This window comes from Oncorhynchus nerka, linkage group LG20 (assembly GCF_034236695.1).
Source record: "Oncorhynchus nerka isolate Pitt River linkage group LG20, Oner_Uvic_2.0, whole genome shotgun sequence".
NCBI lineage: Eukaryota > Metazoa > Chordata > Actinopteri > Salmoniformes > Salmonidae > Oncorhynchus > Oncorhynchus nerka.
This window is the reverse complement of record NC_088415.1, coordinates 68447526-68475022: the sequence shown is the minus strand read 5'-3', so window position 1 is coordinate 68475022 and position 27497 is coordinate 68447526. Positions and strand designations below refer to the sequence as shown.

Genomic DNA, 27497 nt, shown 5'->3' with positions numbered 1-27497 from the left:
AAATGTAAATCTTGCCCTGAAGTCAAGTTGTCACAGTTTCGAGTTAAGTTGTTTTGAGCGTGGCACAAATCATGTTTCATTGGCAGCATGGCCAATGTCGACTGTTTATCATTTTAATCTTGGAAATGAGCCCCTTAATCCCAGATTTGGGACCGCACAGCCACTGTCACTGATTCCTTCCAAACCACTCATTGTTGAATTTGCGATTATCCAACTTGTGTAACGTTTATGTTCAATGGCCGATGAGTACGGATACATTTGATCTATAATTTCTCTTCATTATTTCTCTTCATATGACAAGGATTAAAAAGGATTTGCCAGTAGATTGTCTACTTGATTCATGATGATGACTGCTAGCTAAGATCAGTCCAATCAAAGCTACTGTACATATAACGTGATTTGACATCATTTTATCTGTGGCCAATGAACTTGAGTCTTCTTGGATGGGCACTTCTAATGAAACTCTATGGTAGCACCCTTAGACTTGGCGGTGATGTAGTGTCCCCATGAGTGACAGAACACTGAGCCAATCACAGCGCAACGCTCTGTATTTTCTGCTGGCTTGCCCCACCACCACAGAAAGTATTGAGCTAGACTGAAACACCTGCTTTTTGGAGCTGCCTTACTCAAGAAAACAAAAAAGAGACCATGTTTTCACGCGGTTTTATTAACTCAATGATGTATATTTTTTGCATTGTTTGGAAACTGATATGTGACATGTATTAATGCCAAAATAACATGAAAACAGGCAAGCCCTTTTGTTACTAAATATATAGTTGACCTTCTCCAGTGAGCCAAACAATCTGGACAGGAGTGCAGTTAAAGAAATGCACACATTTGAGGTAACGTAAGGTGACGATGAGTCATTGTCAAACTCATTTTTGGTCAAACAAGACTGAAAGAAGAGAGTGTGGTGGATGAATCATAATTAGTTGGGTAACAAGTAATTAAGATGTTTTATCTGCATAATATTCTTATGTGATATACTTTTTATTATAATGTATTTCTAGTGACTCTGGTGTTGGCAGTTGCATTTCTTCCCTCAGCTGGAGCACAGTCAGTTGGGACCCAGAGAGGGGAGAGGTCAGGCTTGTCTTTTACATGTCTCTGGCGCTATGCAGAATATCAGAAAGGGAAGAGGACAGGAGGGAACATTGTCTTCATATGTGAATGTGTCTTTACCTATTCTTAAACCATGTGAAGGGATGGCGTGAGTACCTTTTGAATTTTGTTCAAACAAGACTTCCTGTCCACAAATATTTGAACTCATCAGTCTCTCCCGAACTGTGGACATGATGGTGTGGTTTAAACTGTAAAATTGAAGTAATCTGCGATTACATAACTCCATTTGGGGGGGTTTCCAAAGTAGCCTTCAACTGCACAGTTCAAATACCAACTCCCTACCATCTATTCTGGTCAAAAATATAAATGCAACATGTAAATTTGTTGGTCCCATGTTTTATGAGCTGAAAAAGATCCCAGAAATGTTCCGTATGCACGAAAAGCTGATTTCTTTCCCTGTCAGTGAGCATTTATTCTCTGTCAGTGTGCTGGGGACAATAAAAGGCCATTCTAAAATGTGCGGTTTTGTCACACAACACAATGCCATAGATGTCTCAAGTTTTGAGGGAGCATGCAATTGGCATGCTGACTGCAGGAATGTCCACTAGAGCTGTTGCCAGATAATTAAATGTTAATTTCTCTACCATAAGCCGCCTCCAACTTTGTTTTAGAGACCTCACAACCACCGACCACGTGTAACCACGCCAGTCCAGGACCTCCACATCCGGCTTCTTCACCTGCAGGATCATCTGAGACCAGCCACCTGGACTGCTGATGAAAATGTGGGTTTGCACAACTGAATAATGTCTGCACAAATCGTCAGAAACCGTCTCAGTGAAGCTAATCTGCATGCCCGTCGTCCTCACCAGGGTCTTGACCTGACTGCAGTTTGGCGTCGTAAACAACTTAAGTGGGCAAACGCTCACCTTTGATGGCCACTGGAGAAGTGTGCTCTTCGTGGTTGAATCCCGGTATGGCGTTTGTGTGGGCGAGCGGTTTACTAATGTCAACGTTGTGAATAGAGTGCCCCATGGTTGTGGGGGAGTTATGGTATGGGCAGGCATAAGCTACAGACAATGAACACAATTGTATTTTATCGATGGCCATTTGAATGCAAAGAGATCATGATGAGATCCTGAGGCCCATTGTCGTGCCATTCATCCGCCACCATCACCTCATGTTTCAGCATGATAATGCACGGCCCCATGATGCACGGATTTGTACACAATTCCTGGATGCTGAAAATTCAGTTCTTCCATGGCCTGCATACTCACCAGACATGTCACTCATTGAGCGTGTTTGGATGGTCTGGATCGACGTGTACGACAGCGTGTTCCAGTGTCCTGCAACTTCACACGGCCATTGAGTCGGACAACATTCCACAGGCCACAATCAACAGCCTGATCAACTCTATGTGAAGGAGATGTGTCGTGCTGCATGAGACAAATGGTGGTCACACCAGATACTGACTGGTTTTCTGATCCACACCCATACCTTTTTTTCAAGGTATCTGTGACCAACAAATACATATGCGTATTCCCAGTCATTCGAAATCTGTAGATTAGTGCCTAATGAATTTATAAAAATTGACAGATTTTCCTTATATTGTGTTTTTATATTCTTGTTCAATGTATCTACATGGGTAATAATCGGATCCAACAGAATTTGTGTTTTGTAAGAGACATTTCATATGGGTGCAATTAAGTGCGGTTTCTGTTTAATAGCTTAATAAACAAGTGGAGTAATTGCAGATAGTTTCAGGAATGCCCCCCTCCCCCTCCTCTTTACACCCTGTTCTCTTGTCTCCCTTCTGTTTATAGTAGCTCATGTTGAGGAAGGGCTGAGAGTGGCGCGTGACTGCTGAGAATGTCCAGCTAGTGTGTCTGAGCATTTCCCCTCGACTCTGCCCTCTGTGTCCATGGTAACCAGCCGAATTCAGAATTCACACCATGCAGGCATGTTTCTATACTGTAAGCTGCTGCTGTGTTACACTGGAAGAACCAGTTCAGTTGCAAAGCTGCTTATTCATCCCCTGGAAGGGAATTATTTTATTACAACTAGTATGACACTCCTAACCCTCCTTATCTTTAGCACGTATTGATTATCTATAGCAGGGCACTTTTGTTTCAGCAGCTTTATGCTTCAAACTAATCATGGTCTAGATTGAAGACCATTTAATATTCAGTTGATGAGTCAAATCAGTTGTGTATCTAAGCAGCCCATACATATATTTACATACAGAGCTGGTGTAACTGAGTCAGGTTTGTAGGCCTCCTTACTTGCTCACACGTTTTGCAAATGTTTTTGCAAATGTTCGATAGGATTGAGATCAGGGCTTTGTGATGGCCATTCCAATACCTTGACTTTGTTGTCCTTAAGCCATTTTGCCACAACTTTGGAAGTATGCTTGGGGTCATTGTCCATTTGGAAGACCCATTTGCTACCAAGCTTTAACTTCCTGACTGATGTCTTGATGTTGCTTCAATATATCCACATAACAAAAAAATGAATTTTTTTGCAAATCTATTAAAAATAAAAACAGAAATACCTTATTTACATAAATATTCAGACCCCTTGCTATGAGACTTAAAATTGAGCTCCGGTGCATTCTGTTTCCATTGATCATCCTTGATGTTTCTACAACTTGATTGGAGTTCTCCTGTGGTAAATTCAATTGATTAGACATGATTTTGAAAGACTCACACAGAGAGCAAAAATCAATCCATGAGGTCGAAGGAATTGTCCGTAGAGCTCAGAGACAGGATTGTGTCGAGGTACAGATCTGAGGAAGGATACCCAAAAAATTCTGCAGCATTGAATGTCCAAGAACACAGTGGCCTCCATAATTCTTAAATGTATGAAGTTTGGAACCACCAAGACTCTTCCTAGAGCTGGCCGCCTGGCCAAACTTAGGAATAGGGGGTGAAAGGCCTTGGTCAGGGAGGAGACCAAGGACCCTATGGTCACTCTGACAGAGCTCCAGAGTTGTTCTTTGGAAATGGGAGATCCTTCCAGATGGACAACCAACTCTGCAGGACTCCACCAATCAGGCCTTATAGGTAGAGTGGCCAAACGGAAGCCACTCCTCAGTAAGAGGCACATGACAGCATGATTGGAGTTTTCCAAAAGGCACCTAAAGACTTTCAGACAATTTAGAAACAAGATTCTCTGGTCTGATGAAACCAAGCTTGAACTCTTTGGCCTGAATACCGAGCACGGTGATGTATGGTGGTGGCAGCATCGTGATGTGGGTATTTTTTTGTGGCAGGCACTGAAACCTGGCACTAGTCAGTATCGAGGGAAAGAAGAACGGAGCAAAGCACAGAGAGATCCTTGATGAAAATGTGCTCCAGAACGCTCAGGACCTCAGACTGGGGTGAAGGTTCATCTTCCAACAGAACAATGACCCTAAGCACATAGCCAAAACAATGCAGGAGTGGGTTCGGGACAAGTCTCAGAATGTCCTTAAGTGGCCCAGCCAGAGCCCGGACTTGAATCCGATCGAACATCTGGAGAGACCTGAAAATAGCTGTGTAGCGATGCTCCCCATCCAACCTGACAGAGCTTGAGATGATCTGCAGAGACAAATGGGAGAAACTCCCTAAATACAGGTGTGCCAAGTTTGTAGCGTCATAGCCAAGAAGATTCTAGGCTGTAATCTCTGCCAAAGGTGCTTCAACAAAGTACTGAGTAAACGGTCTGAATACTTATGTAAATTCAATATAATTTTTTATTTGTAATAAATTTGCGGAAATTTCTAAACTTGTTTTTGCTTCATCATTATGGGGTGTTGTGTGTAGATGGATAACAAAAAAAGTTCATCAATTTAAGAACAAGGCTGTAACATAACAAAATGTGGAAAAAGTCAAGGGGTCTGAATAGTTTCAGCACCCCTACTTCCTGTGGCTATGTTCCTCCATCTTCTCTTACCCACAAAATGTATTTAGCTATTACAGCAAAATAAAAATGTAATTTAAGGACTTTTTCCTATACAGATTCAATTGCTTACCCGCTCCACAGCAAGCGGCTGTTTGAGGTTTAAAAAGGAACAATATAAAAACAGTACTTTTTGGGTTCAAACAGTTCAGAACTTTATTTTGCTGGTTGGACCATTGGAACGGAACAAAAAAATATGTATAGAACAAAACATTTTATTTCCAATATGGGTTCCAACCACTGATTAAAACAGATTGTGATAGCTGTAGGACTAATTGATATTTTCATTCACTCAACTAGTTGGCTAGTGCAATTTTGGTTTCATGTATTAGTATGAAAAGAAACACAACTGAACAACTTGCTATTTAGAGCCTTTCTCCAAAATACATGTTTTTGGCTTCAAAGACCATAAATAATGGCAGGCTATAACAAATGTGCAGTGATGAAATGACAGCTGAGAATGCAAATCATTAATGAATTAGCCCTTAGTTGGGCTAACTAACTCGAGGCTGTAATCGCTGCTCCAACAAAGTACTGAGTAAAGTAAATACTTACGTAAAATGTCATATTTCTGGGGTGTTTTTTAGTGAGGAAATATGGAACAAAACTTTTCTTTGCCATTATGGGGTATTGTGTGTAGATTAAAATCCATGTTTGAATTTTGTAAAGTAAAATGTGGAAAAAGTCAAGTGGTCTGAAAACTTTCCGAATGCACTGTATGTTGCAATATCAATATTCTCTGAGCTGCTTTGTTTATTACTTTTTCTACTCTTCTTTTGATATGTTTCAATATTCTCAGAGCCAATGCTTCAATATTTGCAGAATGTTTCCATTCCCTGGCAAATAATGCAGACAGGCAAATGCAAAAATTAGCTGGGCGCACATATAAGGAACATCTCTGAATGCGGCACAACCAGAGAAAATTTGACTACTCGAAATCCATAGGTTTAAAAAGGCAAAATGATTTTCCTTTTGTATTTCGTGATTTTCGTCATTCTTCGGTTAAATTTGTTTGTCTTCATGCGTCCTTGTCGATTATAAGCTTAATTCACTCCTCTGTAGGCCTATGCCTATTGTTTCAGTTTATTTCCGCGGTCAGCGGTTTTATGAACCGGTTACTTTTCACATTGATGTCGGCATCAAGTCAGCCTTGTGACTTGTTAGCGTGTATTACGCATTTCATGTTGCACTGTATGGGCCATTCCACAAGTAAATCGATCAATTTGATGTTTGAGTATTGTACACGCTGTTCCAAAGACCATTAAACCTAATATTGAGCTGATAATTCATGTCTGGGCTGATTATTTTGTTATTGCTGTTCTCCAAATAGCATTTTTGAGTTTTTAAATTCTGTAGAAATGGGCTTCAAACCCCACACAGTTTGACATACTGTAGGTTTAGCTGAACTGACGCCACTGTACATGGTCATTTATTCCTGTAAATACACTGGAAATCAGTTTAGCAATAAATATATAATTTGGTCCCAGTTGAAAACTTTTTGGGTGATTCTGTCTTCTGGCATGTTATTCCATCTGTACCATGTCACCTTTGTGCTTAACCACACAAAGCTTCCCACACATGTCTCTACAGATGGCCAGCAGAAATGTGCCTTTTTTGCTATGCTCCCTACCCCACAGACATAATTCAAACACATAACCCTTAGAAGTGGAGTGAGGTCATTTATCATATGAATATTATTTATACCTCACATGCGACCTGTGATACGACCATGCAATTAATATGAACAAAGTATATTAAAATACTTCTGACTCCGTAATAATGATTGAGCAATACGGAAGGACTATTAAATAGTTACAGGAATAAACCATCAAGAAAGGTCTGAGAATTGTCTGTCCAAGGCAAATGGATTTCATTACATGTAATTCACATACAAGGCAACATTGACATTGAGGCATTTATAATCTAGGCATGATCAGAGAGCAACAGAGCGAGCAAAACAGAGAAGGCTGCATTTACACAAATCATCTATTTGTTTTCTTGCATAAAAGTTGTGGTCATGCTTTTGTGACTACAAAAACACTGTATAGTAAAATCTCAGTAACACTTAAAGGCCCACTGCAGTCTGTCCTGGTTCCTCCTGGCATCAGAGACTTATTACACTCGGGTGTTTCCCATTTCCTCATGATTTTCCCCCTTTAAAAGAGGTGTTTTCTGTTCTCTTTGCAGAAGCTTTATTTTTGATGTGTTTGTCCCCTGAGTGAGTTTCTAGTCCGAATGTTTGTTGTTTTCTCCTGTGTTACGGTTATCTTTTCACAGTAAAGTATTTGTTTATCCTTAAAATCATTAGTTCCTCATCTGGTCCATTCTCTGCACCTAGGTTCAACCCCACCATATCACACAGTCAAACTAGATTTTCCAGTGTTTTATATATTTCCACAGTATGAGATTGGAATAATACTGTGAAAATGATGCCCTTTTAGTGTAAGAGCAGTTTGGAAAAAAACACCTGAAAATTCTGCCTGTTTTGGTGGGATGGAGTTTTCCACCAGGCAGTAAATTAGTTAGACCAATAAGAGCGTTCCAAACCTTTCTTTTGTCCTAGCAAAATTCTTGCTTTGAAATTGGTCTTAGCTTTCTTGACCTTTTTTAAATTCAAAACAATGACCGTAAGGTACTTAATTCTACATTGTGATGAAGCCAGCTCCGATGCAGAAAAAGATGGTCAAGACAATTGGGTCTATGGAGAAAAACAAAACAAGAATGAATGGACAGTAGAGTTTATACTACAGCAACACTTTACATTACAGTGCCCTTAATACTGTGTTACTACTCACGTACCCATGTAGCAGACATGAGTCAGTAATGGTTGCTTATTGTCACGTGATGGGTAGCCCTGCCTGCACCCCTTCGGGCCAGTAGGGAACTTTCTCTTGTTCAAGATGATGGTTTCTCCCATGGTAGACCCGGGTTCATATCTCGCATGTTACAATTAGTGTAAGTATTGTATTCACAGCAGTAACCTTAATGCTAAGTGCAATGTGGGTAGTGTAACAATAATTTACTACACTTGTTATACTGTGATTGTAATAAACAGTAAGGGCACTAACGTAAAGTGTAACCGCACTTACACATGCAGTGAGGACAATACATAAAGAGTGGTACTCAGTGATGTGTTTGTGTGGTCAGGACTGTATAAATGCCAAAGGCTCTATTGCAGGAGACGTATGGGTTTACATACAGACCTGTGAGTCAATTACCTAACTCAGTTGACAGAGAGGAAGGAAACCGCTCAGGGGTTTCACCATGAGGCCAATGGTGATATTAAACCTGTTACAGAGTTTAATGGCTGTGATAAGAGAAAACTGAGGATGGATCAACAACATTGTAGTTACTCCCCAATACTAACCTAAAATGACAGAGTGAAGAGAAGGAAGCCTGTACAGAATACAAATATTCCGAAACATGCATCCTGTTTGCAAGAAGGCACTAAAGTAGAACTGCAAAAAAATGCATGTTTTGTCCTGAATACAAAGCATTATGTTTGGGAGCAAATCCAACAACACATCACTGAGTACCACTGTATATTTTTAAGCAATGTTCACCATGCTCAAAGGGATATTCAATGTCTCCTTGGTTTTTTACCCATCTGCAATAGGTGCCCTTCTTTACAAGGCTTTGGAAAACCTCCCTGGTTTTGTCTTTGAATCTGGGCTTGAAATGTACTGCTCGACTGAGGGACCTTACAGATAATTGTATGTGTTGGGGTACAGAGATGCGGTAGGAATTCAACAATCATGTTAAACATTATTGCACACAGAGTGAATGCAACTTATTATCTGACTAGTTATGCAAATGTTTACTCCTGAAGTTTAGGCTTACCATAACAAAAGGGTTGAATACTTATTAACTACAGACATTTCAGCTTTTCATTCAATACATTTAAAATTCATGCTGTAACAACAAAATGTGGAAAAAGTCAAGGGGTGTGAATACTCTCTGAAGGCACTGGATTTGTTTCCTAATACAGTTGAAGTTGGAAGATTACATACACCTTAGCCGAATATTTAAAAGCAGTTTCACAATTCCTGACATTTAATCCCTATAAAAATACCCTGTCTTAGGTCAGTCAGGATCACAACTTCATTTTAAGAATGTGAAATGTCAGAATAATAGTAGTGATTTATTTCAGCTTTTATTTCTTTCATCACATTCCCAGTGGGTCAGAAGTTTACATACACTCAATTAGTATTTGGTAAATTGCTTAACTTGGGTCAAACGTTTCAGGTAGCCTTCCACAAATAAATTGGTTGAATTTTTGGCCCATTCCTCCTGACAGAGCTGGTGTAACCGAGTCAGGTTTGTAGGCCTCCTTGCTCGAACATGCTTTTTCAGTTCTGCCCACAAATGTTCAATGGGATTGAGGTCAGGGCTTTGTGACGGCCACTATTTGCATTGCCAATTAACTTTAACTGCAGTAATGCAAATACTATCAATAGTCAAAACACAAATAACTTCATAATATGTTTCCGACTAGCGTAGCGCCGGAAGCAGTAGATGTGACAGTCTTTAACAACTAACTGGGTCTGGTGTTCCTGAATGGACTTCTGAAGTGGACACTAGACAATACCTGTAAAGACAACTACATGAAAGATGTCACTCAAATACATCTGCCTGAAGTTTACATACACCTTTAGCCAAATAAACTGAGTTTAAATGTTTCACAATTCCTGACATTTAATCCCAGTAAAAAGTCAGTCTTAGGTCAGGGTCACCACTTTTTATTTTAAGAATGTGAAATGAATAAGTGATTTATTTCAGCTTTTATTTCACCACATTCCAAGTGGGTCAGAAGTTTACATACACTCAATTAGTATTTGGCAGCATTGCCTTTAAATGGTTTAACTTGGGTCAAACGGTTTGGGTAGCCTTCCACAAGCTTCCCACAATAAATTGGGTGAATTCTGACAGAGCTGGTGTAACTGAGTCAGGTTTGTAGGCCTCCTTGCTTGCACTCGCTTTTTCAGTTCTGCCCACACATTTTCTATGGGATTGAGGTCAGGGCTTTGTGATGGACACTCCAGTACCTTGACTTTGTTGTCCTTAAGCCATTTTACCACAACTTTGGAAGTATGCTTGGGGTCATTGTCCATTTGGAAGACCCATTTGCGACCAAGCTTTAAATTCCTGACCGATGTCTTGAGATGTTGCCTCAATATACCCTCATGATGCCATCTATTTTGTGAAGTACATCAGTCCCTTCTGCAGCAAAGCACTCCCACAACATGTTGCTGCCACCCCCGTGCTTCATGGTTGGGATGGTGTTCTTCAGCTTGCACGCCTCCCCCTTTTTCCTCCAAACATAACGATAGTCATTATGGCCAAACAGTTCTATTTTTGTTTCATCGGACCAGAGGACATTTCTCCAAAAAGTACAATCTTTGTCCACATGTGCAGTTGCAAACCGTAGTCTGGCTTTTTTTAATGGCGGTTTTGGAGCAGTGTCTTCTTCCTTGCTGAGCTGCCTTTCAGGTTATGTCAATATAGGACTCGTTGTACTGTGGATATAGATACTTTTGTACCGGTTTCCTCCAGCATCTTCACAAGGTCTTTTGCTGTTGTTCTGGGATTGATTAGCACTTTTCGCACCTAAGTACGTTCATCTCTAGGAGACAGAACGAGTCTCCTTCCTGAGTGGAATGACGGCTGCGTGATCCCATGGTGTTTATACTTGCGTACTATTGTTTGAACAGATGAACGTGGTACCTACAGGCATTTGGAAATTGCTCCCAAGGATGAACCAGACTTGGAGTTCTACAATTATTTTTTCTGTGGTCTTGGCTGATTTCTTTTGATTTTCCCATGATGTCAAGCAAAGAGGCAATGAATTTGAAGGTAAGCCTTGAAATACATCCACAGGTACACCTCCAATGGACTCAAATGATGTCAATTAGCCTATCAGAAGTTTCTAAAGCCATGACATAATTTTCTGGAATTTTCCAAGCTGTTTAAAAGGCACAGTCAACTTAGTGTATGTTTACTTCTGACCCACTGGAATTGTGATAGTGAATTAATCTGTAAACAATTGTTGAAAAAATTACTTGTCTTATGCACAAAGTAGATGTCCTAACCAACTTGCCAAAACTATAGTTTGTTAGCAAGAAATGTGTGTTAATCCTGTATTCTCCAATATAAAAGGGACATTTGTTGAGCCAGTAAACCCTGTATCGCCCCTGCCTGCTTACTCACTTGATTTGGTCTGGCTTCTGTATTAAGCGACAATGATAGCAGCTGCTAACATGCCAATAGCGATCATTGCTACTTTGTATAAGCTCCCAGTGCCATCAGAGATTGAAGTGGTGGGTTTGGATTTTTGTGGGAGAAGAGGACAGGGAGAGCAGTTAAACACAAAGAAAATGAATCGTCAAACACTGATATACACTACTACCCATTGCTTATCTTCAGATTTGATTTGTAGAATATTCTCGACGAACAACAAAGTCTCTCGCTCACACCACCACATCCAAGTATTCAGAGTTTGTATCTTTATTCTCGGTGTACACGCTGAAGCTCGAGCTGAGCATTGCTGTTCTGTGGGTTTTGTTTACTCACCAGGATGCCCAGAAAGACTTCTGACTCCACCTGTTAAAAGACAAACACACTGAGAACACCCAGACTGCTGATCTCTGTGTTATTGAATCGGCTAATGTCACGGAAAATAACCATGAGACATGTTTTCGTTAAAATACGGTTTGAATATTAAATTAAAACATTGCTGGAGCAATCTGTAATGACAGTACAGGAATGATTACATACAGTACCTTCAGAAAGTATTCACAGCCCTGGACTTTTTCAAGATTGTTGTGTTAGTCACTGGCCTACACACAATACCCCATCATGTCAAAGGGGAAGTATGTTTTTAGAAATGGTTACAAATGAAAAGCTGAATTGTCTTGAGTCATTAAGTATTCAAGCCCTTTGTAATGGCAAGCCTAAATAAGTTCAGTAGTAAAGATGTGCTTAACAAGTCCCATAAGTTGCATGGACTGTGTGCAATGAGTGTTTAACATGATTTTTAAACAGACTACCTAATCTTTGTACCGAACAAATACAATTTTCTGTAAGGTCCCTTAGTCGAGCAGTGAATTTCCTTCCCAACTCAGTTTCCTGTGAGGTTTCCTTCCTCTCCGGCATTTCACCATAAGGCCAATGGTGACTTAAACAGTTACAGAGCTCAATGGCTGAGATAGGAGAAAACAGAGGATGGATCAACAACATTGTCATTACTCCACAATACTAACCTAAATGACAGAGTTAAAAGAAGGAGCCTGTACAGAATATGCATCCTGTTTGCAAAAAGGTACTAAAGTAAAACTGCAAAAATGTGGCAAAGTGTAGTATTCAGGAAACGTCATGTTCTGAATACAAAGCGTTGTGTTTGGGGCAAATCCAACATCACACTAATCACTGAGTACCACTCTTCATATTTTCAAACATGATGGTGGCTGCATCATGTCATGGGCATGCTTATTGTGAAGTTCATGTTAAGTATCCCTATATTTCTGTTATTACGGTGCTATCACTGTTATTAGTAGGCCTGCACAGTAGTCTCACAGGAGATGGACCTGGCCTGGGTGCATTGGCAACTGTGTACTGTGGAAATACGGTGAAGTAAATGTTGTTAAACTGGAACCTAGTCGTTGTGTCATGTGTTAACACTTATCATGGCAAGGACTGGGGAGTTTTTCTTTTATAAAAAACAAACAGAATAGAGCTAAGCACAGTATCACGTTTTGGGGAAGACTCAGATGCAGACAGTGTCGATGTAACAAAGTTATTACTAGAACAGGGGGCAAGCAAAATGACAGGTCAAGCAAGGACAGGCAGAGGTCAGTAATCCAGATCAGAGTCCAAAAGGTACAGAACGGCAGGCAGAATGGTCAAAACCGGGAAAACTAGAACCAGACAGGAGCACGGGGGAACACGCTGGTAGGCTTGACGATCAAAATGAACTGGCAACAAACAGATAACACATGTATAAAAACACGGGGGATAATGGGGAAGATGGGCGAGGGGGGGGTGGAGACAAGCACAAAGACAGGTGAAACAGATCAAGGTGTGACCCAGGTTTTCCTCTAGGATTTTGCCTGTTTCAATCTGCTTTCCAGACAAATACCTTTCAGCAGGACAATAACCTAAAACACAAGGCAAAATATACACTGAAGTTGCTTACCAAGACGACATTGAATGTTCCTTAGTGGCCTAGTTAGTTTTTTTTAAACATTTGTTTTAAAAATGTTACTTTCCCTTTTTCTCCCCAATTTCGTGGTATCTAATTGTTTAGTAGCTACTATCTTGTCTCATCGCTACAACTCCTGTACGGGCTCGGGAGAGACGAAGGTTGAAAGTCCTCCAATACCCAACCAAGCCACACTGCTTCTTAACACAGCGCCATCCAACCCGGAAGCCAGCCGCACCAATGTGTCAGAGGAAACACCGTCCACCTGGCAACCTTGGTTAGCGCACACTGCGCCAAGCCCGCCACAGGAGTTGCTGGTGCGCGATGAGACAAGGATTTTCCCTACCGGCCAAACACTCCTTAACCCGGGTGACGCTAGGCCAATTGTGCATCGCCCCACGGACCTCCCAGTCGCGGCCGGTTACGTCAGAGCCTGGGCCACCAGGGTCTCTGGTGGCACAGCTAGCGCTGCAGTACAGCCCCCTTAACCACTGCGCCACCTGGGAGGCCGCCTAGTTATAGTTGACTTAAATCACCTTGAAAAACTATAGAAAGACTTCAAAATGGCTGTAGAGAAAACAACCAACTTGACAAACGTTGAAGAATTTAAAAAATGTAAATATTGTACAATCCAGGTGTGCAAAACTCTTAGACTTACCTAGAAAGTCAAAGCTGTAATAGCTTCGAACATGTATCGACTCAGGTGTGAATAATTATGTAAATTTGTCACACCCTGATCTGTTTCACCGGTCTTTGTGCTTGTCTCCACCCCTCTCCAGGTGTCACCCATCTTCCCCATTTATCCCCAGTGTATTTATACCCATGTTTTCGGTTTGTTGCCAGTTTGTCTTGTCAAGCCTATCAGCGTTTTCCCATATTCCCGTTTCTCTAGTCCCCTTTTTTCCCGTTTATGACCATTCTGCCTGCCCTGACCCTGAGCTTTCCTGCCATTTTGTACTTTGTTACACTGCCCTGGATTACTGACCTCTGCCTGCCCCTTGACCTGTCGTTTGCCTGCCCCGTTTTTGTAATGAACTTTTACTTCGAACTGTCTGCATCTGGGTCTTCTCCTGAGCCGTGCCAACTGAACTGTCTGCATCTGGGTCTTCTCCTGAGCCGTGCTAACTGAACTGTCTGCATCTGGGTCTTCTCCTGAGCCGTGCTAACTGAACTGTCTGCATCTGGGTCTTCTCCTGAGCCGTGCTAACTGAACTGTCTGCATCTGGGTCTTCTCCTGAGCCGTGCTAACTGAACTGTCTGCATCTGGGTCTTCTCCTGAGCCGTGCTAACTGAACTGTCTGCATCTGGGTCTTCTCCTGAGCCATGATAAGTTTTTGTCTTTTTTTTTTTACATTTGCAAAAAATATAAACACATTAACCTTTTTTGGTGTGTAAATAGGTGAGGCACTATACAACAGATCAGCTAGGAAAAGCTCAGGAGTGACTGGTTGGAGTCACTGCTATAAAAATGTTTACACCATGCGCTAACCTTAGCACAATATAAGTACAGTGTACCAATTGTTAATTACAATACAATTAAAGTAATAATTAAACTAACAAGTGCCCTAATGTAAAGTGCACTACATAGATTTGTTTTCTTACTAGGAAACTCAAACACTAAACTTACTGTTGTGTCCAGCTTGACCAACAGGTCCAGCTTCCTTCAGTCTAGGGCATGCTGAAATGAGAGTAAAGAAAGCTTAGTGAGTGACCTGTTGTGCAGATGGTACAAATGAACGAAGACATTATTAGGGGGTCATACATGCTCATTATGAACTGGGTGGTTTGAGCCCTGGATGCTGATTGGCTGACAGCAGTGGTATATCAGACTGTATACCGCGGGTATGACATTTATTTTTACTGCTCTAATTACATTGGTAACAAGTTTATAATAACAGTATGACATCTCAGGGGTTTGTGATATGGCCAATATACCACGGCTAAGGGTTTTATATACAGTTCCTTCAGAGAGTATTCAGACCCCTCGACTTTTTCCACATTTTGTTAAGTTACAGCCTTATTTTAAAATGTATTAAAAAACAGAAATGCCTTATTTTCACAAGTATTCAGATTCTTTGCTATGAGCTCAGGTGCATCCTGTTTCCATTGATCAACCTTGATGTTTCTACAACTTGATTGGAGTTCACCTGTGGTAAATTCCATTGAGTGGACATGATTTGGAAAGGCAAGCACCTGTCTATATAAAAGGTCCCACAGTTGACAGTACATGTCAGAGCAAAAACAGCCATGAGGTCGAAGGAATTGTCTGTAGAGCTGAGACAGGATTGTGTCGAGGCACAGATCTGGGGATCGGTACCAAAAATATGTCTGCAGCATTGAAGGTCCCCAAGAAGACAGTGGCCTCCATTCTTACATTTTGATGGGTTCTAAACTTGAAATATACTTATTCATGTTACAGAGTGAGAGAGGGGAATGCAGAATGTTTACGTTCTGTCAGAACGTGTTCTTGTTAGACATCAGGTATCCTATGGAAAGGAGAAGGGCCACAGTCTGGTTTCAGTTGTTGGGTTATAATTTCAAAGGAGGAATGTATATGGTGGGGTCAATAAAGGTTGGATATGAGCCAGGGGCTTGGAAAGTTACTTAGTAAGGGAAAAGGCAATCCCATGGTTGCGGTCACTGATAGGGGTGGAGAGCTGTGGATTAGGGAGGAATGGGTGCCGAGGTCAGGTAGAAGAAGTTTGGAAACACCAAGTCTCTTCCTAGAGCAAAGCCCGGCCAAACTGAGCAATCGGGGGAGAAGGGACTTGTTCATGGAGGTGACCAAGAACCCGATGGTCACTGACAGAGCTCTAGAGTTCCTCTGTGGAGATGGAAGAACCTTCCAGAAGGAACAATCTTTGCAGCAATTCACCAACCAGGCCTTTATGGTAGAGTGGCCAGATGGTAGCAACTCCTTACTTAAAAGGCACATGACAGTCTGCTTGGTGTTTGCCAAAAGGCACCTAAAGAGTCTCAGACCATGATAAACATTCTCTGGTCTGATAAAATGAAAGATTGAATTTGGCATCATCCCTATGCTGAAGCATGGTGGTGGCAGCATCATGCTGTGGGAATGTTTTTCAGCTGCAGGGACTGGGAGACTAGTCAAAGATGAATGCAAAGTACGGATATCCTTGATTAAAAACCTGCTCCAGAGCGCTCAGGACCTCAGACTGGTGCGAAGGTTCACATTCCAACAGCACAACAACCCTAAGTACACAGCCAAGACAACGCAGGAGTAGCCTCGGGACAAGTCTCAATGTCCTTGAGTGGCCCAGCCAGAGCCCAGATTTGAACCTGATTGAACATCCTGAAAATAGCTGTACCCAAATACATGTGTGCCAAGCTTGTAGCGTCATATCCAAGCTTGTAGCGTCATATCCAAGAAGATGTCACGATGTAATCCAGTCCTGGGAAAAGGCCGGCCCGGGGGCCGTATGCAGCCTGCGACCTGATTCAATACGACCCGCGGAATCATGCTCAGATCAAAGAATTTGTGATAAAGTTTTGAAAAATATATTTGTTATTCAAATTAAAAGCCCAATGAATACTCGCCTTTGTATAATGATTTAACTCCCACTGCTCGTGGGACATTTATTTTGAAGGCACGTATAAATAACGACACGAGGACAGAGTGACTGACAAGCTGACACACATCAGTTACAAATAGTAGCTAGCTAGAAATTGCACAAAAATTAGTATTTCAAAGAAAAGGAGAAGAGACGATGAATGTAGGGTGTTCCAACAAGAGTGGACATCCAAATATGTCTTTGAGGTATCAGGGAAAGCTGTGTGCTTAGTGTGCAAAGAGAACATCGCTGTCTTCAAAGACCACAACTTGTCCTGATACTTCCAAACGAAGCATGCAGAGAAATATAGGAATATGTCTTTTGAGCAGAGGGCAAAGGCATTGAAAGAGTTGCTTTCTCAGTTGCGAAAGCAGCAAGGATTTTTCACAAAACTGCATTCAGCAAACGACGGAATTGCGAGAGCTAGCCATGTGTCCCACAAAATGACTAAACATAGCAAGTCATTCGATGAGGACGAATTCATTAAATAATGTTTAATTGACTCTGCAGCAATACTTTGCCCCGAAAAGAAAGAGCTGTTTGAAAATGCTTCCCTGTCAAGATGAACAGTGACATGGCTTGTTGAGAACATCGCAGAGAATGTGGAACAACGGTTGAAAGGCAAGGTAAAAGATGATCCATTTTTCATTGGCCCTTGATGAGAGCAGTGATGCACGTGACACGGCGCAGTTGTTGATATTCTTACGAGGCATAACCCCAGACTTTGAAATTACAGAAGAGCTTGCTTCAGCGCAGTCAATGAAGAGCACAACCACAGGGAAAGATTTATTGAAGGTTAATAAGTGTGGCAAAGCTGGGACTGAGTTCTGAAAAGTTATCCAGTCTGACCACTGATGGATGCCCATACTTGACAGGAAAAAGAACATTGGCGCTTTTCAAAAGTAGCTGAGCTGAACCCAGACCAGAAAAGTATTTTCCTGCATTGCATTATTCATCAGGAGGTGCTCTGTAAATGTGTTCTGAAAATGAGCCATGTTGTGGATACAGTCACTAAAGTGGTAAACTTCATAAGAGCAAAATCTTTAAACCACAGGCAGTTTGTCTCACTGTTGGAAGTGACCGAGTCGGGTCATGCAGATCCCCCCTACCACACAAACGTGAGACAGTGGAGTTTGGAGAAGGTGTGGTTTTTGTAAATGAAATGAAAATATGTGGATTACCCTCAACTGCAAGATAAAGAATGGTTGGCTGATTTTGCCTTCACCATGGACCTCATGTCCCTCATGAATCACCCACCTTCCGACACTACTAGTCTGTTCCCTATCAGATGACCAGCGGGAGAAGTTTACATCGCTGTTGCAGGCTTTGAACGGTGAGTTCTCTCATCATTTTGAGGATTTCAAAGTGTTGGAAAATGACATGCTGTTGGTTTCCTCTCCTTTCACCTTCAATGTGCATAACGCTCCAACTGACCTGCAACTTGAGCTTATCGATCTTCAGTCTGATGCAGTGATTGGAGAACTATTCAAAACAATGTCACTGATGAGGTTCTATGCATCTGTAGATGTCATGCTCAGAAGATGTTTGTACTGTTTGGGTCAACCGATGTATGTGAACAGACATTCAGTGATGAAATATAAGTCAAGGCACAGATCATCTCTGACTCTCAGCAATCCTGCGCATAGCGACGTCAGAAACCATACCCGACTTCACTGCTCTAGTCAATGCCCATCGGAGACTTCACTCCTCACACTGATTGAGCAGTTTAAATGTAATGTTGAACTCTTTCTTGTGCATCCCCGTTAACAAGAGTTCTGTCCGTGGTGCTGAATGCAGTGTAATTTTACCACTGTAGTTCATTGCATGTTTAATAAGGAATATACCTACCAAAAGGAGAACATGGATGTGGTTTATTTCTGTGCATGTTAAAAAAGTAAAATAAGTATCATATCTGGATGTGATTTACAGTAGATATATCTGTCAACAGTCATACACATGATGTATAATCTTGTAATATGATTCTGTCCCGCAATGGCAAAAATATATTCTAATGTGGCCCTCCATGGAAAATAATTACCCAGGCCTGCTGTAGCCGCTGCCAAAGGTGCTTCAACAAAGTACTGAGTAAAGAATCTGAATACTTATGTAAATGCGATATTAGCTTTTTTTCCCCCCATACATTTGCAAACATTTATAGAAACCTGTTTTTGCTTTGTCATTATTGGGTAGTGTGTGTAGATTGGGGGGGGGGGGGGGGGACTATTTAGTCAATTTTAGAACACGGCTGTAACATAACAAAATATGAAAAAGTCAAGGGGCCTGAATACTTTCCGAAGGCACTGCAAGAACAGCACTTAGGTATGCCCCAGCCATGGTATATTGGCCCTATATCACACCCCCTCTTTCCTTAATGCTTAATTATAACGGCACCATGCATTAGACATTCAGTGTCACCAAAATATGGTGACGGTTCTGTCCCCCCATGTCAAACCTAAACCATCTCAAAGTTGTACTCACTAGCTTCAGTGTTGGAAAGGAAAATGCTAACACTGCCCCACTCCAGGTCCAGTTTGAGGTCCTTGGGCATGTCAAGGCACACAATGTAGACCTTGCAGTCCTCAAAACATGGCACACACTTCCCAGAAGAGGGAGACGAGGTCAGGGAACAGCCAAGAAGGGCAGACGTTTCAGTACCTTGCATCCAAAGTTTGTCATCGCTCATTGAATTGAAAATCTTTGTCACATCTTGACACCTCTCAGTCATGCAGATGAAACACAGAGACAAGTTGCTCTGAGCTGTAGAGAGAGATGTATTCACACCACCTGGGGGAAGAGGGATTACTTTAACAGAGCATTTGGAGGCTTGGGCCTAGACTCATCAGGCAGATCATTACAACAAGAGACAAAAAAGTGTCAATTGTGAGGTTTTTGTTTTACATTTATAATAAAAATGTACACCACAATTAACAATACAATTGTATAACTTTAACTAAATGGTGAGATCTCTGGGTGCCCTATAGCAGAGGCCTTGTAAATATTCAGACAAGAGGTATTTTTCCTCATTGTTGACAAGCTAGAGCATACTGTCTGGCTGATGGTTCAAACTTATTGCTATTCAATATGGCCTCCCTTATATGGGCTTCCTGTAGAGAAGATTACAGTAACATTCCAGCCAGGCGCTGAGATTGATAATAATATTACACTGATTGAATCTATTTGGTCAGGCTATTATGTCAGGGAAAGCTACTTCAATGGCAATAAAAGTCAGTCTAAATAAGTGAACACAATGTGAACACATGCATAGCGAGGACAGCTCACCTGTGGCATTAAACTGTGACACAAGACATGCTACTGCACAGAGAAATGGAACTGAAATAAAGCAAACAAGAGCTCATGCATGTGGGTTATTTTCAATACCCATGTCAGCTCCAGACATTATTGGTAAAAAAAAAAAAAAAGCTGTTAATTTAATGATAATAGGAAATCAACAAATTAATCTCAGGCTATAGTGCTTTTTCAAATTGACTATAGATCACAACAGCGAAGTGGTAGGACAGAGATCAACTACAGTTCATGCCATTTAGTCAGAGGTGATGATGCATATTTAAAGCCCTGGTGAGAAATCTAAGACGGCAAAACTGAGGTCAAGATATTGAGGAGAGGTGTGTTCACTTACCTCTCCAATCCATTTGTTCGAGCTGTGGAGAAGATGATTAACAAAATTATTTTTTTTGTTATGTAAAAAGTAGGGAAGTACATATCCAGCAGGTGTTTTATACAGGGAATATTCTCTGCGTTGTATATTAATCACCATAAATCTCTACAGATCTAATACTCTATCATGGTTTCCGCATCCCCCTGACCTCAGTCCAACTATATTTCCCTAAAGATGCCGCAAATCCCAAATCAGCATGTGGACCAGCTCTATGGAATTACAGAATTTGCGTGAGAAAGACTGATGCTTTTTCACCCAGTGCCATTTTTGAAGTTGCAGGACTAAGCTTTTATTATAAAATAACAAATAGAAAGGAGACCATTTGGTACGACCCTGTGATATGATTCAAAAAACACATGCATAGGCCTAGTTATATAGTATATACACTTTCCTTTAAAGGGGCTATCAGCAGTTCCTACAGCCATTTTTGGACTTGTAAATTATTGATCTATACAGTGCCTTGCAAAAGTATTCACCCTCTTGGCATTTTTCCTATTTTGTTGCATTACAACCTGTAATTTAAATGGATTTTTATTTGGATTTCATTGTGTTGGGTTGTGTATCGGAGGACGCATGACTTTCAACCTTCGTCTCTCCCGAGCCCGTATGGGAGTTATAGGGATGAGACAAGATAGTAGCTACTAAAATAATTGAATACCACGAAATTGGGGAGAAAAAGGGGTAAAAAATAAATATTTCTTTTTAATGGAAAAGTGGTGCGTGCATATGTATTCACCCCCTATGCTATGAAGCCCCTAAATAAGATCTGGGGCAACCAATTACCTTCAGAAGTCACATAATTAGTTAAATAAAAGTCCACCTGTGTGCAATCTAAGTGTCACATGATCGGTCACATGATCCCAGTATATATACACACACACACCTGTTCTGAAAGGCCCCAGAGTCTGCAACAGAGAACCATTAAATCCATTATTAAGAAATTGAAAAAATATGGCACCACAACAAACCTGCCATGAGGGCCACCCACCAAAACTCACAGACCAGGCAAGGAGGGCATTAATCAGAGAGGCAACAAAGAGACCAAAGATAGCCCTGAAAGAGCTGCAAAGCTCCAACAGTGGAGATTGGAGGATCTGTCCATAGGACCACTTTAAGCCCTACACTCCAGAGCTGGGCTTGGTGGTGGCAGCATCATGCTGTGGGGATGTATTTCATTGGCAGGGACTGGGTGGGAAACTGGTCAGAATTGAAGGAATGATGGATGGTGCTAAATACAGGGAAATTCTTTGATGGGAACCTGTTTCAGTCTGTTGCTAAAGCAACATTTGAGTGGTTTAAGGGGAAACATTTAAGAGTCTTGGAATGACCTAGTCAAAGCCCAGACCTCAATCCAATTGAGAATCTGTGGTAGGACTTAGATTGCTGTACACCAGCGGAACCCATCCAACTTGAAGGAGCTGGAGAAGTTTTGCCTTGAAGAATGGGAAAAAAATCCCATTGGCTGGACGTGCCAAACATAGAGACATATCCCAAGAGACTTGCAGATGTAATTGCTGCAAAAGGTGGCTCTACAATATATTGACTTTTTTTAAGGCAACAAAATGGGTAAAATGCCAAAGGGGGTGAATACTTTAGCAAGGCACTGGGGGGGGGGCATCTTCAAAGTGGTAGGCATGTTGTGTAAATCAAATGATACAATCCCAATTCCAGGTTGTAAGGCAACAAAATGGGTAAAATGCCAAAGGGGGTGAATACTTTAGCAAGGCACTGTAGGTTCTTGGCTAATATAATTTATAAATGCCTCATGCGCGTAGTTCAACTGTCGTATCCCATCAGAACCAAACATATAAACTTGTTTTACGCCAATGTTTGCATACAAAGTAAATGTAAACTAAAAATATATAGCCTCAAATCATATAGGTTAAATCTATCATTTTGAAATCACGGATGGTAAATCCTTGCACTCATAGCTGTCTTAAATTTCAGTAGCTACATTTCTAACCCCATCCCTCAGATTTTTACCGGAACAGGGGCGGCGCTGACTTTTGGATAGTGTTTCTACTGCCGATTGCCGCTTTAACCTCACCTGAGTTGCTTGGAATGATTCCGGTGTCCCCATCTGTCCTCACAGGTTGAAGATTATAATTTCTGCGCGCCAGGGAAATCAGCGGCAGTCCTTGGATGTCTCTGCAAAAATAAAAATAAAGTCACGTTTCCTGCCTAAAATAAAAATAATGTAGTCCCATTTCTTTCCTAAATCCTGTGGGTCTGTCAGCTAGGTCTCTAGTGCGTTTCTCTGCGTAACAACTGGCTGCATTGCTGTGTGCCCAAATCCGCGCTCACCCGACAGCTCTTGCCACCTAGCTCCACCTGCTAGTTTTATAGGGTCACAACAGAACTCGATCGTTTGGTATATGACGACACCAGTCCTTATTTCAAATAGCGCTCCGTAAACCAAACCTCAGTCGGCAGTTGGGACAAGTTGGGTGCACCAAAAGACATTTTTACAATGGGTCTACCGTGATTCTGTGTAGCCTAGTTATGCCAATATATTCGAGACCTGTGTATTCCGGGGGGGAGGCACAGTTTACAGTGATGTGTATTCATGGCTGTGTTCCCCCAAAAAATTACCAAGAAAAAAAAAACATACAAAATGTACATTCTTTTGTCTCTGTGTTTCATACATACAGTATGACATTGTTGCCACCATATTATTGAATGCAAGGGAAGCCAGCAAGCATTTGGCCTCCGTTGATCAAAATAAAACAATTAATAATAGCCAATCAGTATTGAACTAAACTGAGTGAGCTCAGCTGTGAATGGTCCTGGTGCATCACAAGAAGTGTCAAGGGAAGCCAGTTTGGATTTGGCTTCACACCAATCACAACACAGAAGCCAAACGTTGACAAATCTTGAATTGTTGCACCTTGTTGTGTAGTATTCCTCCGGTGAGTAGCTAGCTTACTAAAATTGTCCCTTTCCTAAATTAGCCATGGATTTAGACTTGTGGTTTTATTTAATTCTCCGTACTGGCCAATGATTATAATGGTGATTCTGATCCAACCATAAATTCATACATTGTGTCCCTGGCCTGTGAGGATGGAAGTTCAACATGTACAGTTGAAGTCGGAAGTTTACATACACCTTAGCCAAATACATTTAAACTCAGTTTCACAATTCCTGACATTTAATCCTAGTACAAATTCCCTGTCTTTGGTCAGTTAGGATCACCAGCTTATTTTAAGAATGTGAAATGTCAGAATAATAGTAGAGGGAAGGCTTTTTTAAATATTTTATTTCATTCATCCCATTCCCAGTGGGTCAGCAGTTTACATACACTCAATTAGTATTTGGTAGCATTGCCTTTAAATTGTTGAACTTGGGTTAAACGTTTTGGGTAGCCTTCCACAAGGTTCCCACAATAAATTGGGTGAATTTTGGCCCATTCCTCCTGACAGAGCTGGTGTAACTGAGTCAGGTTTGTAGTTCTCATTGCTTGCACACACACTTTTTCAGTTCTGACAACACATTTTCTATAGGATTGAGGTCAGGGCTTTGTGATGGCCACTCCAATACCTTGACTTTGCGGTCCTTAAGCCATATTGCCACAACTTTGGAAGTATGCTTGGGGTCATTGTCCATTTGTAAGACTCATCGGCGATCAAGCTTCAACTTCCTGACTGATGTCTTGCGATGTTGCTTGAATATATCCACATCATTTTCCACCCTCATGATTCCATCTTTTTTGTGAAGTGCACTAGTCCCTCCTGCAGCAAAGCACCCCCACAACATGATGCTTCCACCCCGTGGTATTCTTCGGCTTGCAAGCCTCCCCATTTTTCCTCCAAACATAATGATGGTCATTATGGCCAAACAGTTCTATTTTTGTTTCATCAGACCAGAGGACATTTCTCCAAAAAGTACAATATTTGTCCCCATGCGCAGTTGCAAACCGTAGTCTGGCTTTCTTATGGCGGTTATGGAGCAGTGGCTTCTTCCTTGCTGAGCGGCCTTTCAGGTTATGTCGATATAGGACTCGTTTTACTGTGGATATTGATACTTTTGTACCCAGTTTCCTCCAGCTGATTTGCACTTTTCCGCACCTAAGTACGTTCATATCTAGGAGACAGAATGAATCTCCTTCCTGAGCAGTATGGCAGCTGCATGGTCCCATTGTGTTTATACTTGACCCAAACAGCGCACTTGCACTTGATATGACCTTTTAAGGCTATGGATGAGAAAGTAGACTTGTCATTTCCAAACGTTTAGCTCAGTTGTATGCTGCTTTGCGATCTATTAACAAGGGTTGCATTAAATAGCTAACTAAATCATACAACAATATTGCGCCTATGTTCAATTCATTCGCACAAAACGTATTAAGCATTCATTGTGAAAGTATGCCCTTCATATAACGGTATAGGCTTCTTATAACGGCTTTGCGCAGCACTTCGTTAAATTGATCGAAACAGTTATTTTCTTACGCAAACCGCGAGTAACACCTGTTCAACTTTGACATGCCTCTCAAAACACATGAACATCGATTCGCACCGGACTATTAGGCTATTATCAGAGCACTTGAGTTTTTTTCTCTCCAAAAAAACAAGGTTATTCTATCTGGAATGGTTACTCTTCTGCCGTGTACAAATGACTGGCATGGCAGATCCGGACGGGGACGAACATTACAGATGTGGTGTTTGCTCGTGCACATAATTACATAATCCGGCCTCCCCTAGTGAAACTAATCCCGTTCATCTAAAGGTGACATTTTATGGTGAAAAGTGACTTCTTCAAACTCACCTGCCGCCGATGTATGTCGGCATTTCAAGCCAGCCTTCTTGTTACTTGATTGCGTGTGTTATTTCATGATGCGCCGTATGAGCTTTCCACAAGTAAATTAGTACATTTATGATGACGTTGAGTAGTGGTTGACATTATGCCGTTCCACAGACCTTTAAACCTAATATTGTGGTGATAATTAATGGGTCATTTGTTTGTTTTTGGTGTGCCTACACACACACACACACACACACACACACACACACACACACACACACACACCTAGGTTTAGCTGAACTGACTTCACTGATCGTTTCTACAGCTGATTTCCGCTTTAACCTTACCTGTGTTGCTCGGAATTTTCCCGGTTTCCTTCACTGTCCTCGCCGGTTGAAGATTACGATGTCGGTGGAAATTTTCGGATGTCTCGGCAAACATAGAAAATAGTGAAGTGTAATTTTCGTCCTAAAAATGTCAATTGTGTGTCATAATTTATTTCCTAAATCCCGTGAGTTTGTCAGTTAGGTCTCTAGTGCGTTGATACCCGTAACGACTGGGAACTCATCCAACAGCTCTTGCATTCAGCTTCTACTTTATATAGTGGAGACTGGCAGGAGCGTGGGCGGGGATGTGGTCTGATTATGTGAGTGACAGAGTGGAGGCTGCTGAGGGGAGATACAGCTATAATAATAATGTGCGGAACGGAGCAAATGGAATGGCATTAAACACCTGGAAACCATGTGTTTGATGATACTGGATCTCCCCTGGATCTGCTCCAGTCATTACATCGACCCCTTTCTCCCCGATTAAGGTGCCACCACCTCCTGTTGTGTGATGGGTGTCTTGCTGGTTCTCGGGATTGAATTCCTTCAGCGATAATTTCTTCAGAAATCCACAATAGAAACTCTGTGTATCTTACATGGTCAAGACAGACTCCACTAAAGACAGGCTGTGTTGCCAGTTTCCAGACTCCCCCTCCTCCTGCCAAAAGGTTGGGAGGGTGGAGGTACATCAAAGATGGTTGGATAAATAAGATTGAGTGATTTGATTAGCTCATGTGCAGCACCTGTGCACTGACTGTGAAATTGATGACTGATTACTTCTGATTGTTTGTTTGAGGAGGTAGTCTTGTTCTGACTCATCTGTAAGAGTTTTACAGTAAGGATATATGTTTTATTGTTCTTTCAGAGCTTTGCCACGTGTTCCCTGCTACCACTTCAGTCATGGTGCTCTGCCTCTGATGTGGGAAATGTTCTGATATTCTCATATGCTTTTCTGATTCGAAGTGACTGTTGATTGTCGACTTTCTCTTGTGTTCCAGCACAAAGTTGGACGGAGTGCAAAACAATCCCCCCCCCCCTACTTTAATGTAAAACATTTGGAAATGGTTTTGCACAGTGTTTAGCTGCTTTTTTATTGGCAAATGAGATTGATTGCTGTTCATTGTACTGCCTATCAGCCATCATATTCTCACGTGAATATGCTGACAGGCCGGGGGAAACTTTGTTGACGTGTGGTTGGATTGGGCCTTTTTCAAAGGTAACAGTGCAGTAATTGGTCAAACCCGCTTTTGATTGGACCCCTTTGTGCTAAAAGTGCAGGGATTGGTCAAAATTGCAAGCTCTTGCATATTATGCACTGATTGGTTGATTCTGCATTGAATTATGCTACCGCAGAATCGCAGTATCCTGGAAGGACTGTATAATATTCAGTGTACTTCACAGAACTGGTCCGATATACTGTCTGTTTCTAAGAAATGTTTTGTCCAAGCAGGACTGACTTATCTGAATGGTGTTAGGTTCTGAACAAACTGAGTAGAAACTCAAACGGAGGACTAGCAAAAAGCTCAAACCAAGTTTATTCACCTACTGGGTCACAGCTGCATTGGAAATGACTCAGACCCCTGGACTTTTTCCACATTTTGTTACGTTACAGCCTTATTCTAAAATTGATTCAATGTTTTTCTCCCCTTATCAATTCACACACAATACCCCATAACGACAAAGCAAAAAAAGGTTTTTAGAAATGTTTGCAATTTTATTTTAAAAATACACTGAAAATATCACATTTAAATAAGTATTAAGTCCCTTTACTAATCATTCCCTAGATCCTGACTAGTCTCCCAGTCCCGTCCCCCCCCCCAATCATGTCCAATCAATTGAATTTACCACAGGTGAACGCCAATCAAGTTGTAGAAACATCTCAAGAATGATCAAAGGAAACAGGATGCACCTGAGCTCAATTTCGGGACTCATAGCAAAGGGTCTGAATACTTATGTAAATAAGGTATGTTTTTATTTTTATACATTTGTCATTA

General features: G+C 41.4%; 1 protein-coding gene across 3 annotated transcripts; it reads right to left on the bottom strand.

Moving 5' to 3' along the window:
- Window positions 1-6851: 6851 nt before the first annotated feature.
- LOC135563029 (uncharacterized) lies at window positions 6852-25788 on the bottom strand. Of its 3 annotated transcripts, none has more exons than XM_065005698.1 (7): window positions 25525-25788; window positions 22491-22591; window positions 20405-20426; window positions 20047-20097; window positions 19246-19551; window positions 14823-14873; window positions 6852-12197 (listed from the first exon to the last, which is right to left on the bottom strand). In XM_065005698.1, the coding sequence occupies exons 2-7, from the start codon at window positions 22521-22523 to the stop codon at window positions 11977-11979; spliced, it is 684 nt and encodes a 227-aa protein (XP_064861770.1). In that variant the 5' UTR covers window positions 22524-22591; window positions 25525-25788; the 3' UTR covers window positions 6852-11976. The 3 variants fall into 3 exon arrangements, with proteins under 3 accessions (XP_064861770.1, XP_064861772.1, XP_064861771.1); XM_065005700.1 differs by having other exon boundaries at window positions 6852-7696; window positions 19423-19551; window positions 25525-25786; XM_065005699.1 differs by having other exon boundaries at window positions 6852-7696; window positions 25525-25784.
- Window positions 25789-27497: the final 1709 nt, after the last annotated feature.

What these genes read in the sequence shown, in the direction of transcription:
- LOC135563029 (XM_065005698.1), bottom strand. Translation starts at nt 22,523, where the DNA reads ATGGGGACACCGGAATCATTCCAAGCAACTCAG. An exon ending in CCTTTCCAACACTGAAGCTA is followed by an intron (nt 14,874 to 19,245) that starts GTGAGTACAACT and finishes CTCTCATTTCAG; the next exon opens with CATGCCCTAGACTGAAGGAA. An exon ending in TGGTCAAGCTGGACACAACA is followed by an intron (nt 12,198 to 14,822) that starts GTAAGTTTAGTG and finishes CTCCTATCTCAG; the next exon opens with CCATTGAGCTCTGTAACTGT.